General features: G+C 45.2%; 1 protein-coding gene across 1 annotated transcript in view; it reads right to left on the bottom strand.

The window, feature by feature from the left end:
- DNAH10 (dynein axonemal heavy chain 10) overlaps positions 1-26,460 on the bottom strand; it is a 149,161-nt gene that overhangs the window by 61,261 nt on the left and 61,440 nt on the right. The window contains 14 exon segments of the mRNA XM_032603032.1: positions 1,278-1,436; positions 3,020-3,138; positions 7,024-7,215; positions 7,798-7,944; positions 9,356-9,544; positions 11,776-11,928; positions 13,094-13,228; positions 14,896-15,079; positions 15,226-15,495; positions 20,997-21,220; positions 22,745-22,891; positions 22,893-22,925; positions 22,927-22,980; positions 24,979-25,101. Coding sequence (XP_032458923.1) covers positions 1,278-1,436; positions 3,020-3,138; positions 7,024-7,215; positions 7,798-7,944; positions 9,356-9,544; positions 11,776-11,928; positions 13,094-13,228; positions 14,896-15,079; positions 15,226-15,495; positions 20,997-21,220; positions 22,745-22,891; positions 22,893-22,925; positions 22,927-22,980; positions 24,979-25,101 — 2,129 coding nt within the window.

The raw sequence follows: 26,460 nt of genomic DNA, 5'->3' as shown, positions 1-26,460 counted from the left end.
GCACCTCCTCTAATATAACCACAGTACAGTTATCAAAATCAGGACATTTAGCATCGATAGACTACTGTTAGCTAATATACAATCCATGTTCAAATTTCACCAACTGTCCCAAAAGAAAGTCTCCATTTTATAGCATTGTAGGAAGACTAGATTCAGGCTACAATCAGTAGATGCTAAAACCGTCAGGTGAAGGTTTGATGAGGAATATAGGGTATTTACAGTGTCTTAGGGTATCTCCCCACACCTTGCATATCAATTGCAGAAGGAAAAATGGCAGATACCACCCTAACCTGATGATCGAAGTTAAAATCACCAATAAGGGGGCAAACCAGTATCACGTGCTTCCGATGAGACGCTGAGAAGGGCACCATGTCCCTTCTGAGAGATTCCTGCAAGGACACGTAGCCTGCATCCAGTTACCAGGAAGCAACAGACAAACCCAAACAGGGCATATTCTGTGCAGCAGCTGGCCTAGAATCTTTCAGAACATCAAGGCCGTGAAAGATAAAGAAAACCTAAGGAACTGCTTGAAATTAGAAGACGTCAAAGCGATAGGACAACCGAGCACAGTGTGAAATCCTGGACTGCTCCAGAATCAGGAGAGGATTGCTAAAAAGAGGCTGTTCCAAAAGTCATCAGTTGAGACGTTAGACTCGTTATTTAAGGGATTTTTAATTAATGGGGTTGGACTAGCATATACAATCAGGATCATCCCTGGGTTTACTTGACAGGTGTCACGGGAACAACTAACACCGGAGAAGGCTTTTTACCGGATGTTCCAATAGAGCATTTCCCCCCCCGGCCTCACTAGACCCTCACCGCGGTGGCAGTGATTGGAGCAGGGCAGGCAGCCTCAACCACGCCTGCAGGTGAGAAAGTGCAGCTCTGAAGGGTGTTCCAGCACTTTCCACGATGCTTTGTTGCCCTTCCTTGACGTACCTTGCCGTAGAGGCAGCCTGGTGTGGTGCCCGTTTGAGGGCTTGGACTCTGATGTCCCAAGTTCAAATCCCTGGCCTTGGGGCAAGCTCTTTCATCCCCTTCCCTGGATCTCAGCTTCCTCCATGGTAAGCTGGGATCCATCGTAGTCAAGGAGCTTGATTTAGACAACACATAATCAGCACTGGGTGGTACCTGGCCCTACGTGAGCAGAGCCCCCTGAGTCTGTTCGCTTCCAAGCATGAAACTACAATACTATATACATCATTTGTTTCTTTGTAAGCTTCGGCTAACTCACTATGAACCCACCCAGGCTCTCCCCTCCCTACAAAGATACTCACTTTTGCTCCTTCTTATCCGTCGGCTTATTGATCTCCCTGAAGATGTTGGACAGCACCCCATCTGTCCAGTCTCGGGTCGTGGGGTCCAGGATGCCGTAGAGCTCTATGACACTCATAGCCTTGGGGTTCAGGACATACAGCTTTGTCACCAGCCCAAGCCTAAATCGAAGGAGAGGCTTCAGCCGTGGCTCGGGCAGACTAAACGCATTAGGAGAACAATCTAGGTCACCCACGTTGGGGATCAGATCCCCTGTGTTTTCGATCCAATCCAAAATTTAAAACGCAAACCATCCAAACTCTGCACTGGGCTTCCCACTCTCTGTTAATGACTTATACTAAACACAAGGGAACCACCTTTCACCAGGAACGTGGCCTCAACACAAGTGAGGTCTGAACCGATAACACGGCTTTGACTTCTGAGGGCAACAGATGCTAACCTTCATGTATATTTCATATTTGTGTATTTACATATTCGTGCATATGGCACATTCATGTAAATATTTCACAACTAGTGTATAGGAGATTACAGTCACCAGGATAACGTAAAACCTTTGAACTCCCGATGTTCAATCTCTCATAGTTACAGAACGACATCTGCTCTGCATTGCTGGCTCTACAAATCATGCAGACAGGGTATTTCCCAGTATAATGCCTGTAAATTCCCGCAGTGCCGTGGGATTAATTCATCTATAGAAAACTAAAGTTCACACAAAACACAGTTTATAATTAACAAAATAAATAAATAAAAATAATCGTGGCATACCTATACTCACATCTGTACGTGACAGTTCTATAAATTATCTAACAATGAATTAATTAAAGAATGAAATACAGGATAGCTATGGAATAACCCTCTTAAAATCAGTAAGCCATCGTCCACTGATTTCCTCGTGAGAAACATAAGAAGAAGGAAGAAGGAATGACAGTCACTCAATTGGATTTTATAGCCTACTAGAACTGGTGAAGTCACAAAGATTATAAGGCTTGATTTAGATTTTTGCTGGAACGTCAGCACGCACTGAAATCTTTCCGGAATGCAGCTATTGCTTAGGAGAAAGGTGAGAAGTCAGAAAACCCATATTCAGTATAAGGGCATCGATTCACCACAGGTCTTTGTGATATTCTATACTAGGAGTGTGAAATCAACTTTTTCCTTCGAGTAGTATAGCTCTTGCAGGGCTGGTGATGATAAGGCATTTGGGGAGGGGACACTCTTTTTGGCCACTCTGATACCATAACAGTGTCGCCTAACGGCAGGGGGTCCTGACCGACTTTACAGGAGCAACCTGAATGCCAAGAAAATACGGCCTAAGTTAATTTTCAAAACATCCTTATAAGATAGTTTTTGAAATACTCATTTCACAAATAAACCTATTCACAGTCTGATGCACAAAAGGCTAACTGCTTTGCCTTCTAAAATATATCAACTAAATCAGCAATAAAACAAGTTAAGATGCGCTGGGTTTGGGACTTGCCTGGCCGTCCAGTGGTTAGGACTCCGAACTCCCACTGCAGGCGGTACAGGTTCCATCCCTGGTCAGGGAACTAAGTTCCCGCAAGCCACGTGGCGCGGCCAAAGTTAAAAAAAAAAAAAAGACGCTCTGGGTTTAAAGGGGGATGTCTGGGACAAACATTAACCTCCCAGGCAATCAGAGAGCAAAGTGGGACTAGGTAATACCGCCACCGACCTCACCGTGAAACCACCGTGGCAACAAAGCCCTCCCCGAGGATGCCATACTCACTTGGTCTGGGCCTGACACAGGGCATTTATGACCACGGACTTGCCCCCTCCCGTGGGCCCCACCACCATTGTCGTGTGGCGGGTCATCATGGTCTCGAACATCTGAACCACCTTATCCACCTGTGGGACAAGCAGTGGCAGCTGGGTTAAAACACAGCTTTTTGTTAAAAACAGCTTTATTGAGCTAGGATTTGCACACCGTACAACTCACGCATTTAAAGTGTTTCAACAATTCAGTGGTTTTCAGTATGTTTACAAGGTTGTGAAACCATTACCACGTTCAATTTTAGAACATTTTCATCACCCCCCACAGAAAACCTCTGTGCTCATTTGCCATGTCTCCCAAGCCCGTTGCCCCCAGCCCCTGGCACCCACTAATCTACTGTCTGTCTCTATGGATTTGCCCATTCTTGACAAAAGAATGGAATGATATAAATGGAATTGTGCAGTCTGTAGTCTGGGGTGTCTGGCTTCTTTCACTCAGCATCACGTTTTTAAGGTTCACCCCTCAGTGTAGCCTGTGTCAGTACTTCCTTCCTTTTTATGGCCAAATAATATTCCATTGTATGGATGGACCACATTTTGTCTATCTCTTCATCCGTTGATGATATTTGCATTATTTCCACTTGTTGGCACTTATGAATAATGCTGCTATGAACATTCGTGGACAAGTTTTCATGTGGATAAATACGCTCTCATTTCTCTTGGGTTTATACCTAGGAATAAAATTGCTGCTCATCATATAGTAACTCTATGTTTCACTTCTTGAGGAACCACCAGACTCTTTCCCAAAGTGGCTACACTACACCATTCTACATTCCCACGAAAAACACATCTTTTTAAACAACCACCTCTAGAGGAAACCACCAGGGCCAGGAAAGGTGCACAGAGATCTCTCATCTGTGGTCAGTACCCGCTGCCCCGGCCTGAGGCCTCTGGGTAGCCTGATGCCTCAAGGCGGCCCGTCCAGAGGCAGCCACCCCAAACCTGCAGCTTTGGGCATTTACGCCCTGAGCAGAACACTCTGGCCACAATGTATGGCTTACAGACAACATATACAATCTCACAGGCTTCAGATGATCAAAATTTTACTTGCAATATCTAATTTAAAATTTTTTCAAGTGTGACTCTGGGGGGGAAAAAAGGTGGGGTGGGGAGAGAAGATTAGATGGTTGGGCCCCAAAACAAAATACTTAATTTATCTGATCACATTATGCCAAAAACATTTTTGGAAGGTGAGATATCCATACAGTGGACTATTACTCAGCCTCCAAAAGGAAGGAGGGCTTCCCTGGTGGCGCAGTGGTTGAGAGTCCGCCTGCCGATGCAGGGGACACGGGTTCATGCCCCGGTCCGGGAAGATCCCACGTGCCGTGGAACGGCTGGGCCCCTGAGCCATGGCCGCTGAGCCTGCACGTCCGGAGCCTGTGCTCCACAAACGGGAGAGGCCACAACAGTGAGAGGCCCGCGTACCGCAAGAAAAAAAAGGAAGGGAATCCTGACACACATGCTACAACATGGATGAACCTTGAGGACGCTACGCTGAGTGAAATCAGCCGGACACAAAAGGCCACACACTGTCTACACACTGTACACACTGTACACACACTGTACACATGCTGTACACACTGTACACACGCTGTCCGCACGCTGTCCGCACGCTGTACGCACGCTGTCCACACACTGTCCACACACTGTACACACTGTACACACTGTACACACGCTGTACACACGCTGTACACACACTGTACACACTGTACACACGCTGTACACACACTGTCCACAGACTGTACGCACGCTGTACGCACGCTGTACACACGCTGTCCACACGCTGTCCACACACTGTCCACACACTGTCCACACTGTACACACGCTGTACACACGCTGTACACACACTGTACACACTGTACACACTGTACACACGCTGTACACACACTGTACACACTGTACACACGCTGTACACATGCTGTACACACGCTGTCCACACACTGTACACACGCTGTCCGCACGCTGTCCGCACGCTGTACACACGCTGTACACACGCTGTACACATGCTGTACACACGCTGTACACACGCTGTACACACTGTACACACTGTACACACACTGTGCACAAACTGTACACACGCTGTACACACGCTGTACACACTGTACACATGCTGTACACACGCTGTACACACTGTACACACTGTACACACACTGTACACACTGTACACACACTGTGCACAAACTGTACACACACTGTACACACTGTGCACACACTGTACACACACTGTACACACTGTGCACACACTGTACACACACTGTACACACTGTACACACGCTGTGCACACACTGTACACACTGCACACGCTGTACACACACTGTACACACTGTGCACACACTGTACACACACTGTACACACTGTACACACGCTGTACACACACTGTACACATGCTGTGCACACGCTGTACACACTGTGCACACGCTGTACACACACTGTACACACTGTACACACACTGTACACACACTGTACACACTGTGTACACACTGTGTACACGCTGTACACACGCTGTGCACACACTGTACACACGCTGTACACACACTGTACACACTGTGCACACACTGTACACACGCTGTACACACACTGTACACACGCTGTACACACACTGTGCACACGCTGTACACACGCTGTACACACGCTGTACGCACGCTGTGTACACACACTGTACACACGCTGTACACACTGTACACACTGTGCACACGCTGTGCACAAACTGTACACACACTGTACACACGCTGTACACTTGCTGTACACACTGTACACACGCTGTACACACGCTGTACACACTGTACACACACTGTGCACAAACTGTACACACGCTGTACACACTGTGCACACACTACACACGCTGTACACACACTGTACACACGCTGTACACACTGTACACATGCTGTACACACACTGTACACACTGTGCACACGCTGTACACACACTGTACACACTGTGCACACACTGTACACACGCTGTACACACGCTGTACACACACTGTACACACTGTGCACACACTGTACACACGCTGTACACACGCTGTACACACTGTACACACGCTGTACACACGCTGTACACACACTGTACACACTGTACACACACTGTACACACGCTGTACACACGCTGTACACACTGTACACACACTGTACACACTGTACACACTGTGCACACACTGTACACACGCCGTACACACACTGTACACACTGTACACACGCTGTACACACTCTGTACACACGCTGTACACACGCTGTACACACACTGTACACACGCTGTGCACACGCTGTACACACTGCACACGCTGTACACACACTGTACACACTGTACACACACTGTACACACACTGTACACACACTTTACACACGCTGTACACATACTGTGCACACACTGTGCACACTGTACACACACTGTACACACGCTGTACACACTGTGCACACACTGTACACACGCTGTACACACACTGTACACACACTGTACACACTGTACACACACTGTACCCACACTGTACACACTGTACACACACTGTACACACTGTACACACGCTGTACACATGCTGTACACACACTGTACACACACTCTACACACTGTACACACGATTCCACTCATACGGGGTCCCCAGAGGAGTCAAATGCCTAGAGACAGAAAGTAGAATAGAGGTTACCAGGGGCTGAGGGAGGAGGAGGGGGAATTAGTATTTAATGGGGACAGAGCTTCAGTTTTGTACGATGCAAAACTCTTTCACAACAACATGAGTATATTTAACATTACTAAACTGTACTAAGAATGGATAAAATGGTAAATCTTATATTATGTGTACTTTACCACAATAAAAAAAAAAAGAAAAAGAAAATGGGGGTGGGGAATGGTTAAGATGGTAAACGTTATGTGTATTTCAACACAATTATTTTTAAATGAAAAAAAAAAAATGGAAAGGACCCAGAAAAAGCCAGGGAACTCTCACCCCCAGCACCACTCTACCTGAACAGGTAAGACAACGTAGCCATTTTCCTGGAGCACCTGCTCCACAGCATCATTGAAATCGGGGTAGCGAACCCGCGGGCAGTCTAGTCCAGGAAACAGATCGGAAATCAAACCAAGGAAGAGAGGGACGTCTTCAAACACAAACTTGGGCAGATTCATGTCTCGAAGGGCCCTCATAAGCACCACATCCTGGATGGAACGAAACACAGACGTCTTCAAAGATGTTTCTGAAAGCCCCCAGGGCTAGTCTAGAAATCGTCTTATGAAGTAGACAATGAAATTTTATATGAAATATAAAACATAAAGCATTCCAAGTACAGTTTCTGGAGAGACACGCGAGTCTATTGCCCACAGAGTGGCATTGATCAGACTCTGTTCTGGAGTAAGTCCCGTGTGAAAGAAACGTGAACGCCCCTCTGGCTTTTATTGCAAAGAGGAAATAACTCATGTTCGTGCTTTCTAGAGAATTTTGTTCATCCCCACCCCTCCAGCCCATCATCCTGCAATTGTAGACTGATTATTATCATTGAAGTATCACAGACATTGGCACCATGAAGACATTGAACTGGACCTTATGGTAATATGCCAGATTCAAAGAGAACAATGTAATGAAGAAGAGACCAAATGAAGGCCAGACGAGTAAATGAAGTGACAGCTAAGAATAAAACTTTCTCTTGATACCTGTGCTCCCCGTCACCTCCATCCCAGCATTTAGTCAATACACGTGAACCAAATTAAAAAACCAGAGAACTTAGAGCAGGTGGCCCCTACCTCCCTAAGCTCAGAAGAACCTCTCTTCAGCTCACCAGCCATCACCAACACTGATTTAACGGCTCTGAGTCCAAAATCATAATGATGTTGCTTGGAGAGCTGCTCCCGGGCCAGCTTATACAGAACGGTCATCTTTTTGGCCAGGGTCTTTTGTGATAAAAGACAACGAAAAATAAATGAAGAAAATGCCCTGAAAACACCAGAACATCATGACACAAAGAAAACTGACATAAAGATGTTCCGGTGAAGCTGCTCTACAAACCAGCAAATCTCGCCTCCAACTGATAGCAGGATGTGTCCTCCGTTTTTAACAGGGACAAATTACCACCTAATTTTAAAGAACAGCAGCCTTACCAGACAGAGTTGGATGACAGTCCTTGAAAGCCAAGGAAAATCTTAACCACCTTAAAGAACGGAATTCATACAACTTTTTAAATCATAGAGATTACACTCCAGAAATTTGCTTCCTTTAACCTAAACATGTTATTAAAGTTTTCTTGTAACTGTTTTTGGGGACAAGTCATCCACCTGGTCTACATCAAGGATTCAACACTTGCTGGTCCCTATGGATGGCATGGGGGATTTTGCTCATTGAAACTAAAAACCAGAGATCTCTCCACTCTGGCTCAAAATCCATAGACAATAGGATAGGCAATAAGAGCCTTTACCAAAAAACTGCAGAGAAGCAACCTTTATCCTTTATCTTAAAAATATTCGTGGGCTTCCCTGGTGGCGCAGTGGTTGAGAGTCTGCCTGCCGACGCAGGGGACGTGGGTTCGTGCCCCAGCCTGGGAAGATCCCACATGCCGCGGAGCGGCTGGGCCCGTGAACATGGCCGCTGAGCCTGCGTGTCCGGAGCCTGTGCTCCGCAACGGGAGAGGCCACAACAGTGAGAGGCCCGCGTACCGCAAAAAATATATATATATATATACATATATATATATATATATATACATATTTATTTATTTATTTGGCTGCACCGGGTCTTAGTTGCAGCATGCAGGATCTTATTTTTTAGGTGCTGCATGTGGGATCCAGTTGCCCGACCGGGGGTCAAACCCAGGTCCCCTGCATTGGGAGCGCGAAGTCTTAACCACTGGACCACCAGGGAAGCCCCAGTTTCCTGGTTTTGATGTTATCACTGCGGGAAGCTGGATGAGCGGTACCTGGAACTCTCTGGACTACCGCTGCCATCTCTTGTGAGTCAAATGATTCCAAAATAAAAGTTATAATTTTAAAAAGAGAGAAAGGGAGGACTTCCCTGGTGGTCCGGTGGTTAAGACTCCACACTTCCACTGCAGGGGGCACCAGGTTCAGTCCCTGGTGGGGGAACTAAGATCCCGCATGCAGCACAATGTGGCCAAATAAATTAACTTCATTTAAAAAAATGATGCACTCCCAGCTTTAAAAAAGAGAAAGAGACAGAGAGAGACAGAGAAAAGGGAGAGAGAGAAAGCAAAACAATCTGAAAAGCCACACGGAATGAAAATGTCCCAGGGCCCCCATCTGCGAGCAGACCCAGGCGGGTGCAGAGACGCCTGGCGGTAAGGGACCTCACCTTGGCCCAGAAGAAGCCCTCGGAGAACAGCATGATCTCACAGATCTGCTGCAGGTCAGGCACAATCACCACCACGGGCCGGAACAGGGCCTTCACTGACTCGGGCAGTTCCGTGCGGCCTGCGTAGCCGGGGTTCATGGTGATGAAGATGCCCATTCTCGAGTCCAGGGAGATCTCCTGCCCTTCAAACTAGGGGACGAGAGGAAAGGAAGGAAGGATTATGCTGCTGGCCAGTCTACCATGGGGCAAGGAGGCCTGGGGAGCCGCATGGCTCTTCCTTTCATGGGTACAAGACAGACACCACCATCTGTCTCTTGCCCTTTCCCAGTGATAAATGCAGAGTCCTCGTGCTTACGGCCTCAATGTTCTGGGGTGCCAGCCTCAGCCGACCCCCAAACTCTGATGTGAATCAAGGGTCTGTCCACTTGAGAAGTAGCTGATGTTGGGAAAGTGTGCAGCCGGGGGTTGATTCGAGGCACTGTGTGACCTCCAACAGGTCACTTACCCTCTCTGAGTCTCTGTTTCCTTCTCTGCAAGGTTGTGGCAGTTAAACGAGACAACATATTCAAGAGCACCCAGCCCACTGCTTTGCACAAAGTGGACCTTCATTCATGTTAGCTGTCACTTCTCTCCCCATTCCCACCTTCATGCTGGTCTGGCTGCCTGGGTGTCACCTGGACCCTTCCGACAGAATCCTACCTCAGCATCGTTCATGAAACCAGCCTGTGTCCTCCAGGGGCCCCATGGACCAACAAAATGCAGAAATCTCTATATTTTGAGTCTCTTTAGCCTACAGTTGAATTTCAACTGTCTTAACTTTCCTCTCTACTAAGATTTTACTGTTTTATTTCTTTTCATGGTCCGCCAGAGAGACAGACGACAGATGTTTTATTTTTATAAGGCACAGCCTCCTCAGTGACAAGAGCGCAGCCCAGCCTGAGAGCTGATGCTCCCCAGAGATGGAGGCTGCTGTCTTGTCTCTCAAGTCTGCACTGAGACTACACTCACCCACGCCTCAGTATCTCATGTGAGTCCCAGATCAACCTCTGGAGACAAGACACAGTCCTGCTCTTAAAAACACAGGCTTCTAGGGACTTCCCTGGTGGTCCAGTGGCTATCCTGCTCTTAAAAACACAGGCTTCTAGGGACTTCCCTGGTGGTCCAGTGGCTAAGACTCCACACTTCCACTGCAGGGGGCGTGGGTTCTGTCCCCGGTCAGGGAACTAAGATCCCGCATCCTGCATGCCACACAGCACGGCCAAAAACACAAAACAAAACAAAACAGCTTCTGGAAACCCAAACACATTGCAGGCTCAATGTGTCTCCCATGGGAGTAGTAAGCTCAGCCCTAAAATGTTTCAGAAGAACTAATTAGTAGAAATCCATCCAGAATCCTCAAATGTTTAACAGTACCCAGTTTACATAATCTCTTGACCATGAGCCCTGAGGTCCAGGGAGAAAGCAGGTGGGGTGCAGGGCCGCAGAGGTGCCCACAATGGAATCCTCACCAACCCATGCTGAATTTGGGTCCTGAATTTCCCAATGAGGCTCTGTGGGGCCTTTGAGGATGTACAGGAGTTTTCAGGTGAAGGAGAAAAAAGGACAATTCCAAGCAGACAGGGATGCATATGGTGTCCCAGGGCGTGGAATGTCTGTGGAGCAAGTGGCATAAAGTGACAAGTGTTCAGGGCACGCAGGGGCAAGGACAGCGGCCGGAGGAGCAGTAGAGCAAGTTGGGATCACAGTGTAGGGCAACGGTCCAGCCATTCTGGTCCCTGTTGTCAGAGAACTCACTCTGGGCTACCTAAACTACGTAAGATCCTGCTTCTCCAAATTCTCAACCAGTTTAATCTGATGTAACTTCATACAGACAGCCCAAACTTGAGTCTACAAATGTGTTGTTGGACGGGGAGGGATTAGTAAATTCTCAACGATTTTTTAAGTTTGCCTTTTCACTTTGATAACAACCTTAATCATCTTCCTCGTTACAATGCCGTAATTTTACCAAGTGCGAAGGCAAACCTTCTTGTTCACCGTGGTAATTTCTACTGAAGATGTTTTGATTGGATGGAACGTTGATTTTTCTTCTTTAAGTCATTTTTTCTCAAATTTGGGGAGAATATCTTTTGACCTTGAAAGGGGGTCTTACACATCACTTATTTGAGAATCCTGCCCTACCCGTCTATAACTATGAATCCCATGTCTGGAATTATTTTCAAGTTCTTAGACTATTACAGTCCTTAATTATCAAAGATGTTGATAATTGGGGGAAACCCAATTATCTCCATTTGAAAGCAGAAGTTGGGCAAATCTTCATCTAGGGGGAACCTGGTCTGGATAGACGACTGTCCACCACCTGGTGCTTCAGCACGTTCCCAGCCTGGGGACACGATCCGGGCTGGCTTCACACTTATCCTCACCTGGAACCTGGTCAACTGATGGATCAGAGCGTTTCGGATCGTCTGGATCTGGGACGAGATGACTGAGAGCACGGAGGCATCGATGCGATTAAACTCGTCAAAACAGCCCCAAGCCCCACACTGAGCAATGCCCGAGAAAATCTTCCCGACGGCCTGGGATGAAAGAAGTGTCAGGACAAGGGCAATTTTCATCTTGAAAACTGCAAGCAATCCATGTATGGATACCATTTTCTAAATTAAAAGCGAACGACAATCAGAACCTACTGTAGAGCACAGGGAACTCTACTCAGTGATCTGTAGTGACCGAAATGGGAAAGAAATCCAAAAAAGAGGGGATATATGTATATGTATAGCTGATTCACTTTGCTGTACAGCAGAAACTAACACAACATTGTAAAGCAACTCTACTCCAATAAAAATTTTAAAAATAAAAAAAGCAAATGACGCTCATCAGATTGGCAGAGAAGAGCCACCCCAGTAGTGGGTCTTCCTGGCAAGACTTCCAAGGCCTCTCGTGGGCCAGCTACCACCCATAGGATTTCACAAATTAAGGATTTTTAAAAAAATTTGTGTTGGACTATAGTTGATTTACAATGTTGTGTTAGTTTCTGCTGTATAGCACAGTGAATCAGTTATACATATACATACATACACTCTTTTTTAGATTCTTTTCCCATATAGGCCATTACAGAGTATCGAGTAGAGTTCCCTGTGCTATACAGTAGGTCCTTACCAGTTATCTAGTTTATATAGAGTAGTGTATATATGTCCATCCCAATCTCCCAATTTATCCCTCCTCCCCTTTCCTCCAGTAACTGTAAGTTTGTTTTCTACATCTGTGACTCTATTTCTGTTTTGTAATTAAGTTCAAGGATTTCACAAATTAAGGATTTTAACGTAAAAACCCAGATTTCTGGCTTCTCTTGAGATGTTGGAAAATCTAACAAGAGTGGGTCCACTTTTCCAAGTGGCAACAATTTACCTAAGCTCAATAGCGGCTCCCCCCTTTAGATGGAGCTTTGCTTTCCAGTTGGCCACAGTCCCCACCACTCTCTATCGTCTGTCTGCTGCTTTATTCATTTACACTATCTAGCTGACTCCAGTGGGCATTTAGTTTGGGACTCTTGCCCTACATGCTGCTAACAAAGAGATACAGCCAAGTTCCTAGACTGTGATGGTGAAACGTTTCCTACTATGTTCCTCCAGCTGTCACCATGTCATCTCATGGAAGCGTATGGAGTGAAATGCCTTCCCACGCTGTCCCCCTTTTAGCTCTCCGCCTAAGAAGACCGTACCAGAAGTGATGCCAGGGCCTTACTTTGTAATCCATGCCTTCGCCGCAGTTGGTTACAACACAGAGCAAGCCCAAGGCTTTGGCCAGGTCCTTGGTGGTCTCAGTTTTGCCAGTACCTGCTGGGCCAGCAGGGGCCCCACCCAGATACATGGACAGCGCCTGTTAGAAGCCAAATGCAAAACATACGTTGTCTGATTCACGGAAAGAAACAGGTGTCAATTCCCAGTTTGTGACAGTCTGTGCAGGAGTATATAAATGGCAATGGACCGGTTCACACTCACCTTTTCTGACAGTCACCATTTTTTTTTAAGTCTTTACTGAATTTGTTACAATATTGCTTCTGTTTTATGTTTTGGTTTTTTGGCCCTGAGGCATGTGGGATCTCAGCTCCCCAACCAGGGATCGAGCCTGCACCCCCTGCATTGGAAGGCGAAGTCTTAACCACTGGACCGCCAGGGAAGTCACATGACAGTCACCATGTTTAACATTTCTTTTCTGTCTTTCTCCGTTGACCTCCACTGACCACCGCCCACCCGGCCCCCCATTATATAGGAACCAGGGACTCTGCAATATGCTGGACTCTGTACCCACCCTGAGCACAGTGCCTATAGCAGTTCCCAGAGCTAAGGCTCATGGAAACATGGACATCTGTGAAGGGAAGGATTAATTGTGCCCAAAGAAAGGTTTGGCCCTTTGTCTCTAGATCCTAGGAGCTGACCCCTAAGCCCTCAGAATGCCCTGCCTGAGAAGGGTGTCCTTGTTTATCTGGGGACCTTGGGCCACGCTGGACAGTCTAACAATGTGATTTATGGTGGGAGCCTTGGGCCACATGGTATCATCAGGTCAACTTCCGCAGGGTCTGGAGACTAAGGCCAATCATTCAGGGGGTCAGTCATGTCTGCATGACAAGCCCCCAGTTAAAGAGCTGGCCACCAAGGCTCGGTGGGCTTCCGTGGGTGGCAGGACTTCACACGTGCGGCCACACAGAGCTGCCAGAGGAAATGATGCTGTCTGGACAGCTGCATCAGAGAGGAAACTGAAGGCTGGAAGCTCCTGGACCCTGTCCTATGCCTTCCCCCATTGCTGATTTTGATCTGTATCCATTTGCTGCGAAAATCATAACCAGGACCATAATGGCTTTACTGAATTCTGTCATTCCTTTTAGCAAACTATTGAACCAGAGGGTGGTTTTAGGGGCCGCCTGAACTTGCAACAGCCCAATCCCAAAAGGTGGCACATAGGTCATATTCCAAATGGAAACTCTTTTATATAGATTTTGAAAGTGTAACATCCCTTACTCTCAGCATTAACTTCCTGGGGCTGCCGTAACAAAGTACCACAAACTGGCTGGCTTAAAACAACAGAAATGTATTCTTTCACAGTTCTGGAGGCTAAAAGTCTGAAATCAAGGTGTGGGTAGGGCCACACTCCTTCCGAAGGCTCCAGGGGAGGATCCTTCCTGGCCTCTTCCAGCTTCTGGTGGCCCCAGGTGTCCCTGGCTTGTGGCCGCATCCCTCCCGTCTCTGCCTCCCTCTTCACATCACTTTCTCTGTGTCTCTGTGTTCTCTTCTCTTCTTACAAGACATCAGTCACTGGTATTAGGGCCCTAGTCCAGGATGTTCTCACCCCAATCCTTAACTAATTCGATCTGCCAAGACCCTAATTCTAAATAAGGTCACATCCGAGCTTCCGAGCAGACCTGAATTTGGGGCAGGGTAGGGGACACTGGTCAACCCAGTACACCATCACAATTAACATAGTCACCCTTAGAGAAAAACACATAACCCCAGGTGAACGATCACCAAGAGACCCAGGCTGCCAATCACCTGAGTGAGAGTCAGGTAAATCCGGTCCGTAAGGGGCGTGATAACCAGCCTCCCGTTCAAACCCATGTACTCGTAGCCGTAGCTGAAGGTCCCCGTGCACTGGCGGATGTTCAGCTCATCTGGTTCTCGGTCCCAGTAAAACCGCAGCTGACTTTCCCATTCGAACTCCTGGGCCTCGAGAATGCTGGAAGGTGAGCAACGGGGGATAAGTGAAGAGAGAAAGAGATGCAGCAGAAGGTGGACAAGGGAGAGGAAGGAGAGATGCTGAGAGAGGCCAGAGGACGACAAAAGACAGGTCTCAAGACGCCAGTGCCCTAGGCAGGTCCCTACCTGCCCCGTATGAAAGAGTCAACTATATCTCGGGCGTGTACGTCGATGATGAGGACGGTGTTGTATTTCTTTCTGTCGTTTCTGCTTAAGGACGTGGTGATCCGAGTGACCAGCTCATCAATCTGCCGGTGCATCTTCTGGCCGTAGTTCTTCATGGCCTGCTTCTCCCCTTGCTGCACTTTGCGGAAGACATCTTCCACTTCCCAGGTCCACCACACCTGGCTGGCGGCCAGCACCACCATCCCTTGGTACAGGAGCATCCAGTCGACCCTAAGGGAAAAGCACACCTTCAACGAGATTCTCCCAGGATTGGGACCAAAAACGGTCCTGTCAAGAATCTAATTCTTTCAAAAGGAAATCCTGCTGTACACTGTTGTAAATTGGTACAGCTACTATGGAGAACAGTATGGAGCTTCCTTTAAAAAACTTAAAATAGAACTACCATATGACCCAGCAATCCCACTCCTAGACATATACCCGGAAAAAACCACAATCCGGAAGGATACATGCACCCCAATGTTCAGTGCTACACGATTTACAGTAGCCAAGACGTGGAAGCAACCTAGATGTCCATCAACAGAGGAATGGGTAAAGAAGATGTGGTCCATTTATACAATGGAATACTACTCAGCCATAAAAAGAATGAGATAATGCCATTTGCAGCAACGTGGATGGACCTAGAGATTATCATACTAAGCGAAACAAGTCACACAGAGAAAGACAAATACCATATGACAGCACTCATATGTGGAATCTAATTTTTAAAAAGGATACAAATGAACTTATTTACAAAACAGAAGCAGACATAGATATCAAAAACAAACTCATGGTTACCAAATGGGAAACTTGTGGGGGAGTGATAAGTCAGGAGCTTGGGATGAACATACACACACTACTATATGTAAGACAGATAACCAACAAGGACAGGGAACTCTACCCAATATTCTGTGATAACCTGTATGAGACCAGAATCTAAAAAAGAATGAATATATGTATACGTATAACTGAATCACTTTGCTGTACACACTAAAGCTACAATGTTGTGCAGACACAACATTGTAAGTCAACTATGCTCCAATAAAATTAAAATATTAAAAAAAGGATCTATTTCTTTCATACAGATGGCCAACAGGCACATGAAAAGATGCTCAACAATGCTAATTACTAGAGAAATGCAAATCAAAACTGCAATGAGGTACCACCTCACACCGGTCAGAAAGGCCATCATCAAAAGGTCTACAAACATAAACGCTGGAGAGGGTGTGGAACGAAGGGAACCCTCCTGCACTGTTGGTGGGAATGTAAACTGGTGCAGCCACTACAGAGAACAGTATGGAGGCTTCTTCAAAAACTAAAAATAGAGTTACCGTATGATCCAGCAATCCCACTCCTGGGCAGATACCCGGAAAAGACAAAAATTCTAATTCAAAAAGATATATGGGGACTTCCCTGGCGGTCCAGTGGTTAACACTCCACGCTTCCACTGCGGCGGGCGTGGGTTCGATCCCTGGTCAGGGAACTAAGACCCCACAAGCTGCGTGGTGCAGCCAAAACAAAAAGATATATGCACCTCAATGTTTACAGCAGCACTATTTACAACAGCCAGGCCATGGAAGCAACCTAATACAATGGAATATTACTCAGTCATAAAACAGAATGAGATAATGCCATTTGCAGCAACATGGATGGACCTAGAGATTATCATACTCAGTGAAGTAAGTCAGACAAAGACAAACATCATATGATATCACTTATATGTGGAATCTAAAAAATAATACAAATGAACTTATTTATGAAACAGAAACAGACTCAGACATAGAAAAGAAACTTATGGTTACTAAACAGGAAGGCGGGAAATAAATTAGGAGTATGGGATTAACAGATACGAACCAATATACATAAAATAGATAAGCAACAGGATTTACTGTATAGCACAGGGAATTATATTCAATATCTTGTAGTAACCTATAAAGGAAAAGAATCAGGAATGTATATATGAGTGTGTGTATATAGAATCACTTTGCTGTACACCTGAAACTAACACAATATGGTAAATCAACTATACTTCATTTAAAAAAACATCTATTTCTGTGATCTGGAATAGGGAAGGCAAAGTATGAGCTGCAGGTAAGCAAAGGAGAATAAAACTCTTCTGGTCAGATAGTAAAACACCAGGCCAACAGAGACATGCACATGAAAAAGTTACAGGTGCATGACTGTGTAAAAGATGCCAGATCACTTTAAAGATGTGTCTTTACAGATGTTTAAAAATTATTTAACATTATGGGCATACTGTAAGAATTTTTTAATTTTTAAAAATTCCGGGCTTCCCTGGTGGCGCAGTGGTTGACAGTCCGCCTGCCGATGCAGGGGATGCGGGTTCGTGCCCCGGTCCGGGAAGATCCCCCATGCCGCGGAGCGGCTGGGCCCGTGAGCCACGGCCACTGAGCCTGCGCGTCCGGAGCCTGTGCTCCGCAACGGGAGAGGCCGCAGCAGTGAGAGGCCCGCGTACCGCAGGAAAAAAAAAATTCCAACAAAAAAATTAATTATCTCTGACCACACACCCCCGTGGTTCCTTGTTATAGTTTCCTGAGTGTCACTCGGCACTCTTTTCCGTTCTCATACAAACCTGTTCAAAGTTCAAGATACACAAATATGGGGAGAAGGGGTTGTGAGGGCTGTTTCTCCAAAATCGGCATCAGGGAACACAGGCTACACCGCACCTTGCTTTTCTCACCTATTGGTTCTAGTGGGCATGCGTCTAGGTCAACGGACATAGGTCTGACCAGGTCCTCGTCAAAGCTGCACGATATTTCAGGGCATCAAAGGATCGCAATTTAAGCAGACGTTTCCGCACTGATGTCTATTCAAGTTGCTTCCAGTTCTTTTGCCAATACAAACGATACCACGGTAAACATCTCTCTACATTGTCTGTCACTGTCTGGAGGCATTTTTGGTCGTCACAACTCGGGGAAAGGGTATTGCTGGCATCTAGTGGGTGCTAGAGACCAGGGATGCTGCTAAACATCCTACAATAAATAGGACGGTCTCCCACAGCAAAGAATTATCCGGCCCCAGATGTCAACGGCACCGATGGCGAGAAACCCTGCTTTACGCACATCCTGAGGGGTCAGAGCGGCTTCTAGTGTTACGGACCAGAATCCCGAGTGCAGGGCGACCAGTACAAAAGCACTTTTTTGATAGTTTATTTTAATAGGAAAAGTCAAATTACTTTAAAACGTTGTAGCGATCCGTCCCCCCACCAGCCATGCATACTGCTGTCCTTCTCACCACACCCTCTCCAGCACTAGGCGTTATATTCTTTTGCATTTTTTGCCAATCTGAAAGGTGAACAAAACAAGATCTCATTCGGCCTTAATCTGCAGATCCTGGATGACCAGTGAAGTCTTTCCTCTTTTCACATGTTTATCAGCCGCTTGGATTTCCCCTACTGACATACTAATTTCCAAAGCTGGTAAGTGCCTTGAAACACATTAGGGCAAACTTTTCTTCTAAATCGTACCTAAAAAAATAATGGACCCAGAGCTATAAGTTCCAATCCAGTAAAAGTGACTGCAAATGACGAGTCATTATCTTGATGATGGACAATTAATGGCAAAATAAATTTTAAAGAATACTTAAAACAATAAAAAGTATTTGGCTTTAATGTCTTGTGTTAAAGTTGTGCGGTGCCTCTAAAACCTAAATAGTATGTATAGTTATGTCCCGACACACAAGAGGGATGTATCAAAGGTGATGGAGGTCCAGACGACGGTACTGAAATGAACAAAGATGGATCTTGCGAAAGGCAACAAACCTGGGAAGTAGGAATTCAGGAGAGGTGGAAACACTATAACCAGAGAAAATCAAGTGGTTCAGGGCAGAGCTAAGATGAACATGGTGGTGTTTGGCAAATCCCAGGGCAGCGGGTGTGCTCTGGGGCTACGTACACCTGGGCCTGCGCTCTCAGTGATGCTGAAACATGTCCGCTCACGTAAATCAATATTACCATCTCGGTGACTCACCCCCTCCATTAGGAGCGACAAGTTCGCTTTAGCAGAGCGCTATTTAGGTGAGGAAAGGGTGGCTCAGACATTTCCCAATTAATCAGGTTGAATTCTCTTAACTCTGTCTTCCACCAACCACACGTCACGCATGGCAACACCCCGGCAAAGTAGGAGTTATGAGGCAAATACAAGGAATAAATGCAGATATAAAATTCATGCGATGTGGGAACATTGCAGAGATTTTTAGATATTCCGCGATCTCTACTTCTGAAGGGCAGTGGTTTCTGTCTAGTTCAGTGTTGAAAGAGCATCAAGCACAGTGATTAGCCCAGAGCAGGAATCCAGCAAACACTAGTAAAATGAATGAATACAGCCCATGATGGGTTAAGGCCACCTCCTATCAGCTCATGAGAGGTAACTGACAAATATTCAGGAATTTTGCAATAAACTTCTTACCATTATTCCATTCAGCGTTTTGTTTTTTTTTTTTATTTTGGCCACGGCGCGCAGCTTGCTGGCTCTCAGTTCCCCAACCAGGGACCGAACCCAGGCCCTTGGCAGTGAAAGGGTAGAGTCTTAACCACTGGACCGCCAGGGAATTCCCTCCATTTAGCCTTCTTGAAATCAGATATGTGGGAGTATTTACACCATGGGAATTGGGAAAGGCTCTACAGCAAAGCTTTTTTTTCCCCAGAGAGCTAGTTTACTAATACACCACTGAATGTATGTGTGTGTGTATATATATATAGACACCTGATTACATCAAGAGGTAAACCAATTTTTTTAATATGGTGCAGAACCTAAGAAAAAGCAGGATCCTAATCAGACAAATATTATGCTCTGTTCTAATAATTTAAACAGACATTTTCAGGCTGTAAAATCAAAAAGGCAGCAAGCAAAACCAAGAGGACGGTGTTCTCATAATAATAAAGACTTTGTGTCTGCACAAAGGCCCTGCCAAATATACAGCTCTCCTGGAAAGTTACCCAAAGATGCTTTACGGGCTTTGAGTTCAGCCCTCTTAGCCACTAGGATCAGGAGTGGTTCAGCTCAGTGCTTGGAAGCTTCTAGGCCACAAAAATCAAAGAATGGTTGAAATTCATCAACTACTTTAGAAACAACTTTACCCATTCACCTACACATAGAATCCACCTGAATGAACACCTGGTTTCTGGTGGGTCACTAGGTTCTCACACCTGAGCTCAGAATCCCCTGGGATATTGTGAAAACCCAGATCCCTGGGCCCCACCCTGAGAATTTCTTTTCTTTTTTCTAATATTTATTTGTTCGTTTGTTTGTTTTGGCTGCACCAAGCCTTAGTTGCAGCACGCGGGATCTTGGCTGCAGCATGTGGACTTCTTGGTTGCAGCATGTGAACTCTTAGTTGCGGCACGCATGTGGGATCTAGTTCCCCAATCAGGGATTGAACCCAGGCCCCCTGCATCGGGAGCATGAAGTCTTACCCACTGGACCAGCAGGGAAGTCCGTTGAGAATTTCTGTTGGGGCAGGTTTGGGATGGGGCCCAGGAATATGCATTTCTAACAGGCTCCCAGGGACCCTGATGCTGCCGGTCCGGGGACCACACTTTGAGACGTGCTATGTGAGGTGATCCTTACAGGACAGATATACATCAGCTGATTTAGCTACGGCAGGAAAAGTAAACCTCATTTGAAATGTCAGTTGATCTACTCCAAACCTTGAAAATTGATCCATTATGACCATAAATATGATAAAGTAACACACAATCATATGTACAATCTTACCTGGTTCTGTCTTCACAGTATCTAAAGATAGCCTCTTTGGTAATTAGCCTATTAGTTCTTCGCATTTCATTCAAAATTGCTGTCATCCAGTCCTCCACGCGCCCCTCGGCCTGGATGATCTTCCGGAACTCCATGACCTCTCCTTCTGCTGAAATCATGGCAGACACCAGTTTTTCTCCACTGTCCCAGTCATTAAACCTCAGCAGTGCTATGTTGTCGTACATCTGCAATACAGTGGAAGAAGCCACCCTGTAATACCTTCCCTGGGTTCTGGAATCAAAGAACAGCCTGCAGTGCCTCATCACACATCAGTGCTGCCAGGATGCCAGCAATAGCATCAGAGACCACACGCTAAATAGATGTCCATTCATTCAACGACTAACGTTCACTGGGTACTTTCGCTTATCCTCAACTATGCAAAGGTCGGTGGTAGATTAAACAAAAAGAAAGAAAGAGAAGACAGACTCCCCCCCCCCCCCCCAACACACACACTTGAGATTCTAGGGTATATGCTGATATGGAGAGGTATCTGGATATACGGACCAGCTGAAATCAGCATTAATCGAAGGAAAAGTATTGCATTAAGTACTTGATCCTTAGTGCTTTATTTATCTGGAATAAAGGAATTGCTCGAAAACACTAGTTCTCCACCACGGATGATTTTGCCCCGTGCCGTCTGGAGACATTTTTGGTCGTCATAGCTGGAGAGGGATGCTCCTGGCATCTTTTGGGTAGAGGTCAGGGATGCTGCTGAACATCCTACAATGCACAGGACAGCCCCCCACTCCCACCCCCGACACACACACATATACACACAGAGAGAGAAAAAAGTTATTTGGCCCAAGATGCCAATACTGCCAAGGCTGAGAAACCTTGCTCTGGGTTGATACTAAATATAGAGCTTTGATTAGTTGACCAAAGATTACTCCTGGCCCAGCTCTGATTCTCCATTACAAGAGACAGTTTTGTCTGCTGTGTTTCCTGCCATTCAATATCGCTCACAGATATACATAAGTTTATGTAAAAGTATGAAAACATGGGTTGGAAGGAATTACATCATAGCCATGATAGTGGCTGCCTCTTGAAAGTGGAAGGAAGAACTGTGAACGGGGGATGGAATGAAGAGTATGTCAACTTTATCTCTACAAATTTATTTTACAAAATAAGAGACAAAGCAAATATGACTAACTGGTAATAAGAGTGTCAATTCTGGGTGGTAGATAAGGTCCTTTAGCCAACACTGTAAGTCAGGCACTGTTCTAAGTACTTTACAAATATTAACCCACTTAATCTTTATCATTATACATTTTTATAATTGGAGTTATCTGCATTTACAGAGAAGAAAACTGATGCCCAGAGAGGTTAAGTAACTTGCCAAAGGTCACACAGCAAATCCATGTAGAGTCAGGATTTGAACTCAGACACCTGGCTGGATGAGCTATACCACTATCCTGTATTGTCTTTCTGCTTATTATATTAGTCTTTGTGTATTCCTGTATTGCTTTAGTTTCTCCAAAAAATGTTGTCTGGGGGACTGTGGAAAAAGCGCAACAGATAGCAGCTGAGTGCTGGTGTGACTTCAGACTACAGTGGATTTCATCAGATTTACGTTTCAGATAAAAACCCCAGCAGCGGTTCACAGTCTTCAACCCCTGGGTTGAACCGAACTGTGTAGAAGACTTGAATACAGCAAGCTGCAGTTACAGAGCTTACGCCACCTCTCCCCTGGGAGCCCCGGGGGGGCTGACCTTGATCACGTGCTCCTGGACGCAGAGGGGGTCACTGCTGCCCAGGATGCTGAGCAACTCGTCATCAGAAATGAAGAAGAACCTGGGGAAGGCATTCCTCTTGGAATCCAAGTAGTCGTTCAGGCTCTTCTGGCACCTCTCCAGGCCCATCGCTGATGTTCTGCAGCTCTCTGAGGCGGTTTCGGGGCCTCACAGCATCTCTTGATCACGGGGTCTTTCAAGGTCTCGCCCATGATCTGGACAAAGTCAAGAGGACAGCTGTCAAGCCAGGGAAGCGGGAGCCCGGCTCCTGTCCCGGGTGGGCATCTGCCAGGGTCCAGGCACAACAGAGCAAACCCGACAAACCAGAACCCCCGCCTTCAGGGAGGCCAAATTGGCAAAAACTGTTAAGTGTTTAAATAAGCACCTTCAGGGACTTCCCTGGTGGCCCAGTGGCTAAAACTCCACTCTCCCGATGCAGGGGGCCCAGGGTTCAATCCCTAGTCAGGGAACTAGATCCCACGTGCCGCAACTAAACTCCCACATGCGGCAACAAACATCCTGCGTGCCACAACTAAGACCCGGCGCAGCTAAATAAATAAATAGATAGATAGATAGATATCTATTTAAAAAATTCAAAATAAATAAGTAAATACTTTCTAACGTACTATATATACATAACTTACTTATTTCCGAGGTTTATTTTTTTTCCATCTTCCCGCTAGAAGGTCAGCTGCCCTGCGTAGAGATCTTTCTGTCTTTTGTTCAGTGTTTCCCCAAGTGCCTACAACAGTGTCTGCACACAGCAGACCCTCCATCAGCATTTGCTGGATGATAAAGCCAGCAGTTCACTCTGAGCAATTTGTTTGCACCTGAATATTCCCCACTCTATATAATGGCAAAAACATAATGATAAGAAAGGAAAAGAAAGAAAAGGAACTAGCCTAAATGTCCAACGAGAGGGAATCAGGTCCAAATTTGCTGTGACAATTTAGATGTTTATTTATTGAAATATATGATGAGGATGTTAAATTTTAAAAAGATCATACTGATAAGAATGATCCTATTTCATAGAATAATTACATATTTATTGATATGTTTACGTAGGAATTAACAAACTCTGGAAAGATACATGTTGAACTATTGAAATGTTTATCTTGGGCATGCGATTGTAGCTATTTTTTCCTTTCTTTTTTTTTGCTTTTTTATAATGTCTAAGTCCTTCTATATAATGAATAGGTATCTGTTGCATAATTTTTTTAAGTTTCAAAAAAAGCTTATGCAGATGGATAAGAAAAAAAATCATAAACTCTAATGGACAAAAGAGATAGAAAACGTGAGCTGGCTGCCCGTAACTGGAGAATACAACAGCATCGCTGAGTAGCAGAGTACCTGGGCTTTGAGGTCAGGTGGGCTGGGTGAAAACCCTCGCCCCACTAATTACTAGCAGCAGTGACCACTGGTACCACCCTTTCTGGAAGGACTTTAAAATGAGCATAGTCTCTCATGGGTAATTTACTTGTAAACAATCTATCGTAAGATACCCTAAATATGGAAAAAACTTTAGACGCAAACTGCAAATTATTTATGAAAGCAAAGAATTTCGCTTCAAACAAGATGTCCAGTTACTAGACAATAATCAACTAAATTAATGTCAAGCCACTCACCAGAACATATAAAGGCATTAAAACATTTTCTCAGATAGTTTCATAATATAAACTATGTTTCTTATAATATTAAGAGAAAATTATAAGATACGATTATATAAAATATCTTTATTAGTGTGTTTTTAACCCATATACATACAAAAAAGATAAAAGAAATATATATTAAAGGCGATAGAACTATGGAAGATACATTTTTCCCTGCTTTTCTACATTTTCCCAAGCTTTTTACAGAAGTACTATTTTTTCCTCTTTTTTTTTGCCATGCGTCATGTGGGATCTTGGTTCCCAGACCAGGGATCGAAACCACACTCCCTGAAGTGGAAGCGTGGAGACCTAGCCACTGGACCACCAGGGTATTCCCACAAGTACTACTTTTATAATAAAAAATAAATATGAAAACCTTCTAGTGCCATAGGCCAGTGGCTTAAGATCAAACAGAAATTTTTACTGAAGAGATTAAGTTCATATACAATGACAGAAAAAATTGAGAAGCTACTAATAGACAAAATACTACATGCAAATATGTAAGTAAAAGTATCTCAAATCACTGTTCTTCTTTCAAGACTAAAATAGAGGCCAGTCACTTGCCCTTTTAAATACTCTATCGATGTTGTCAAACTTCTTTGCTTCATCTGGAAGTTGTGATCTGATATCTCCACCGATAAAGATGCTTTCCAGATACATCCATTTTCTCTGAACCAACATCCAAACCTGTAAATGCACGATGTTATCATCAACACAGGTTCCCAGGTACCTCGAGGTGTGTATGGCAAAACCCCACCTTAACATGGGACAGATTTAAACCAACTCAGGTCAAAAGACTTTCCAGGCAAGAGGGCAGAGTGAGTGCATACACTCCTTTCCAAATATATAGGAATGATAGAGGAAGCATAGCTAAATATTCTAAAATACACAGCTACACTCAAAAGCAGAACTCTCCACCCCAGCCTGGGACAGGGAGGAAGCTTCTAGCTGTGAGCAGGGATTGGAGCCCCGTGACCCAAAGGACACAGTGCAGAAGCCCAAGCAAAAACTGATCCAAATACTACATGACCCACAATTCCACTCCTAGGCATAGACCCAGAAGAACTGAAAACGGGGACTCAAAAAGTAGTTGTACACCAACACTTAGAGAAGCACTATTTCATGAACCAAAAGGTGGAAACAACCCAAATGTCCATCCACAGGTGAATGGGATACACAAAATGTGGTCCATCCACACAATGGAATATGATTCAGCCACAAAAAAGAATGAAGCACTGACACACTCTACAACACAGATGAACCTTGAAAATATGATGCTAAGTGAAAGAAGCCAGACACAAAGGCCACATACTACATGACTGCATTTACATGAAGTACCCACAATAGGTAAATTCACAGAGACAGAAAATAGACTGATGGTTGTCAGAGGCTGGAGGGAGGGGAAGTAGGGAGTAATTGCTGTTTAATGGGCATGGGAATTTCTTTAGAGATGGTGAAAATGTTCTGGAACTAGACAGAGGTGGTGGTTGCACAACACTGTGAATGGACTAAATGCCACTGAACTGTGGACTGTAAAACGGGTAATTGTATGTTCCATAAATTTCATGTCAATTAAAAAATTTTGTCCTAACAAAGAAAAAAAGCAGTACTATATCCAGGCTAACAGATGCCACTAATAAAAAGTAATAGAAAATCGGCACAGCATTGTAAATCAACTGCACTTCAATTAAAAAAAATAAATTAGAAGTTTAAAAAAAAGTTTCAGTAATAGACAAAAAACAAATTTAAAAAAGCAAGTGATGGAAGCCCATGCATGACCACACTCCTAGCCAGGGAAGCAGGCCTGGCTTCATCCCACCCCAAGCTCAGGGTGTGGCAAGTATAAGGCACTTGCCTAGGGTCTGAGGAAGAAAACAAGGCAGCCACACAAAACTGGTGAAATGAGCCTGGGTTGCTCACAGAGGTCTGGACACAAAGCAAGAAAGCCCTACACCCCCTAATATAAGAAAAATCAAAGTCACACAGAGAAAAAAACCCTACCATGAAAGAGAGTCACCAAAAAAAAAAAAAAAAAAAAGTGTGGGG

The sequence above is a fragment of the Phocoena sinus genome, chromosome 14 (genome assembly GCF_008692025.1).
Source record: "Phocoena sinus isolate mPhoSin1 chromosome 14, mPhoSin1.pri, whole genome shotgun sequence".
Taxonomy (NCBI): Eukaryota; Metazoa; Chordata; class Mammalia; order Artiodactyla; family Phocoenidae; genus Phocoena; species Phocoena sinus.
This window is presented reverse-complemented; position numbering and strand designations above follow the sequence as displayed.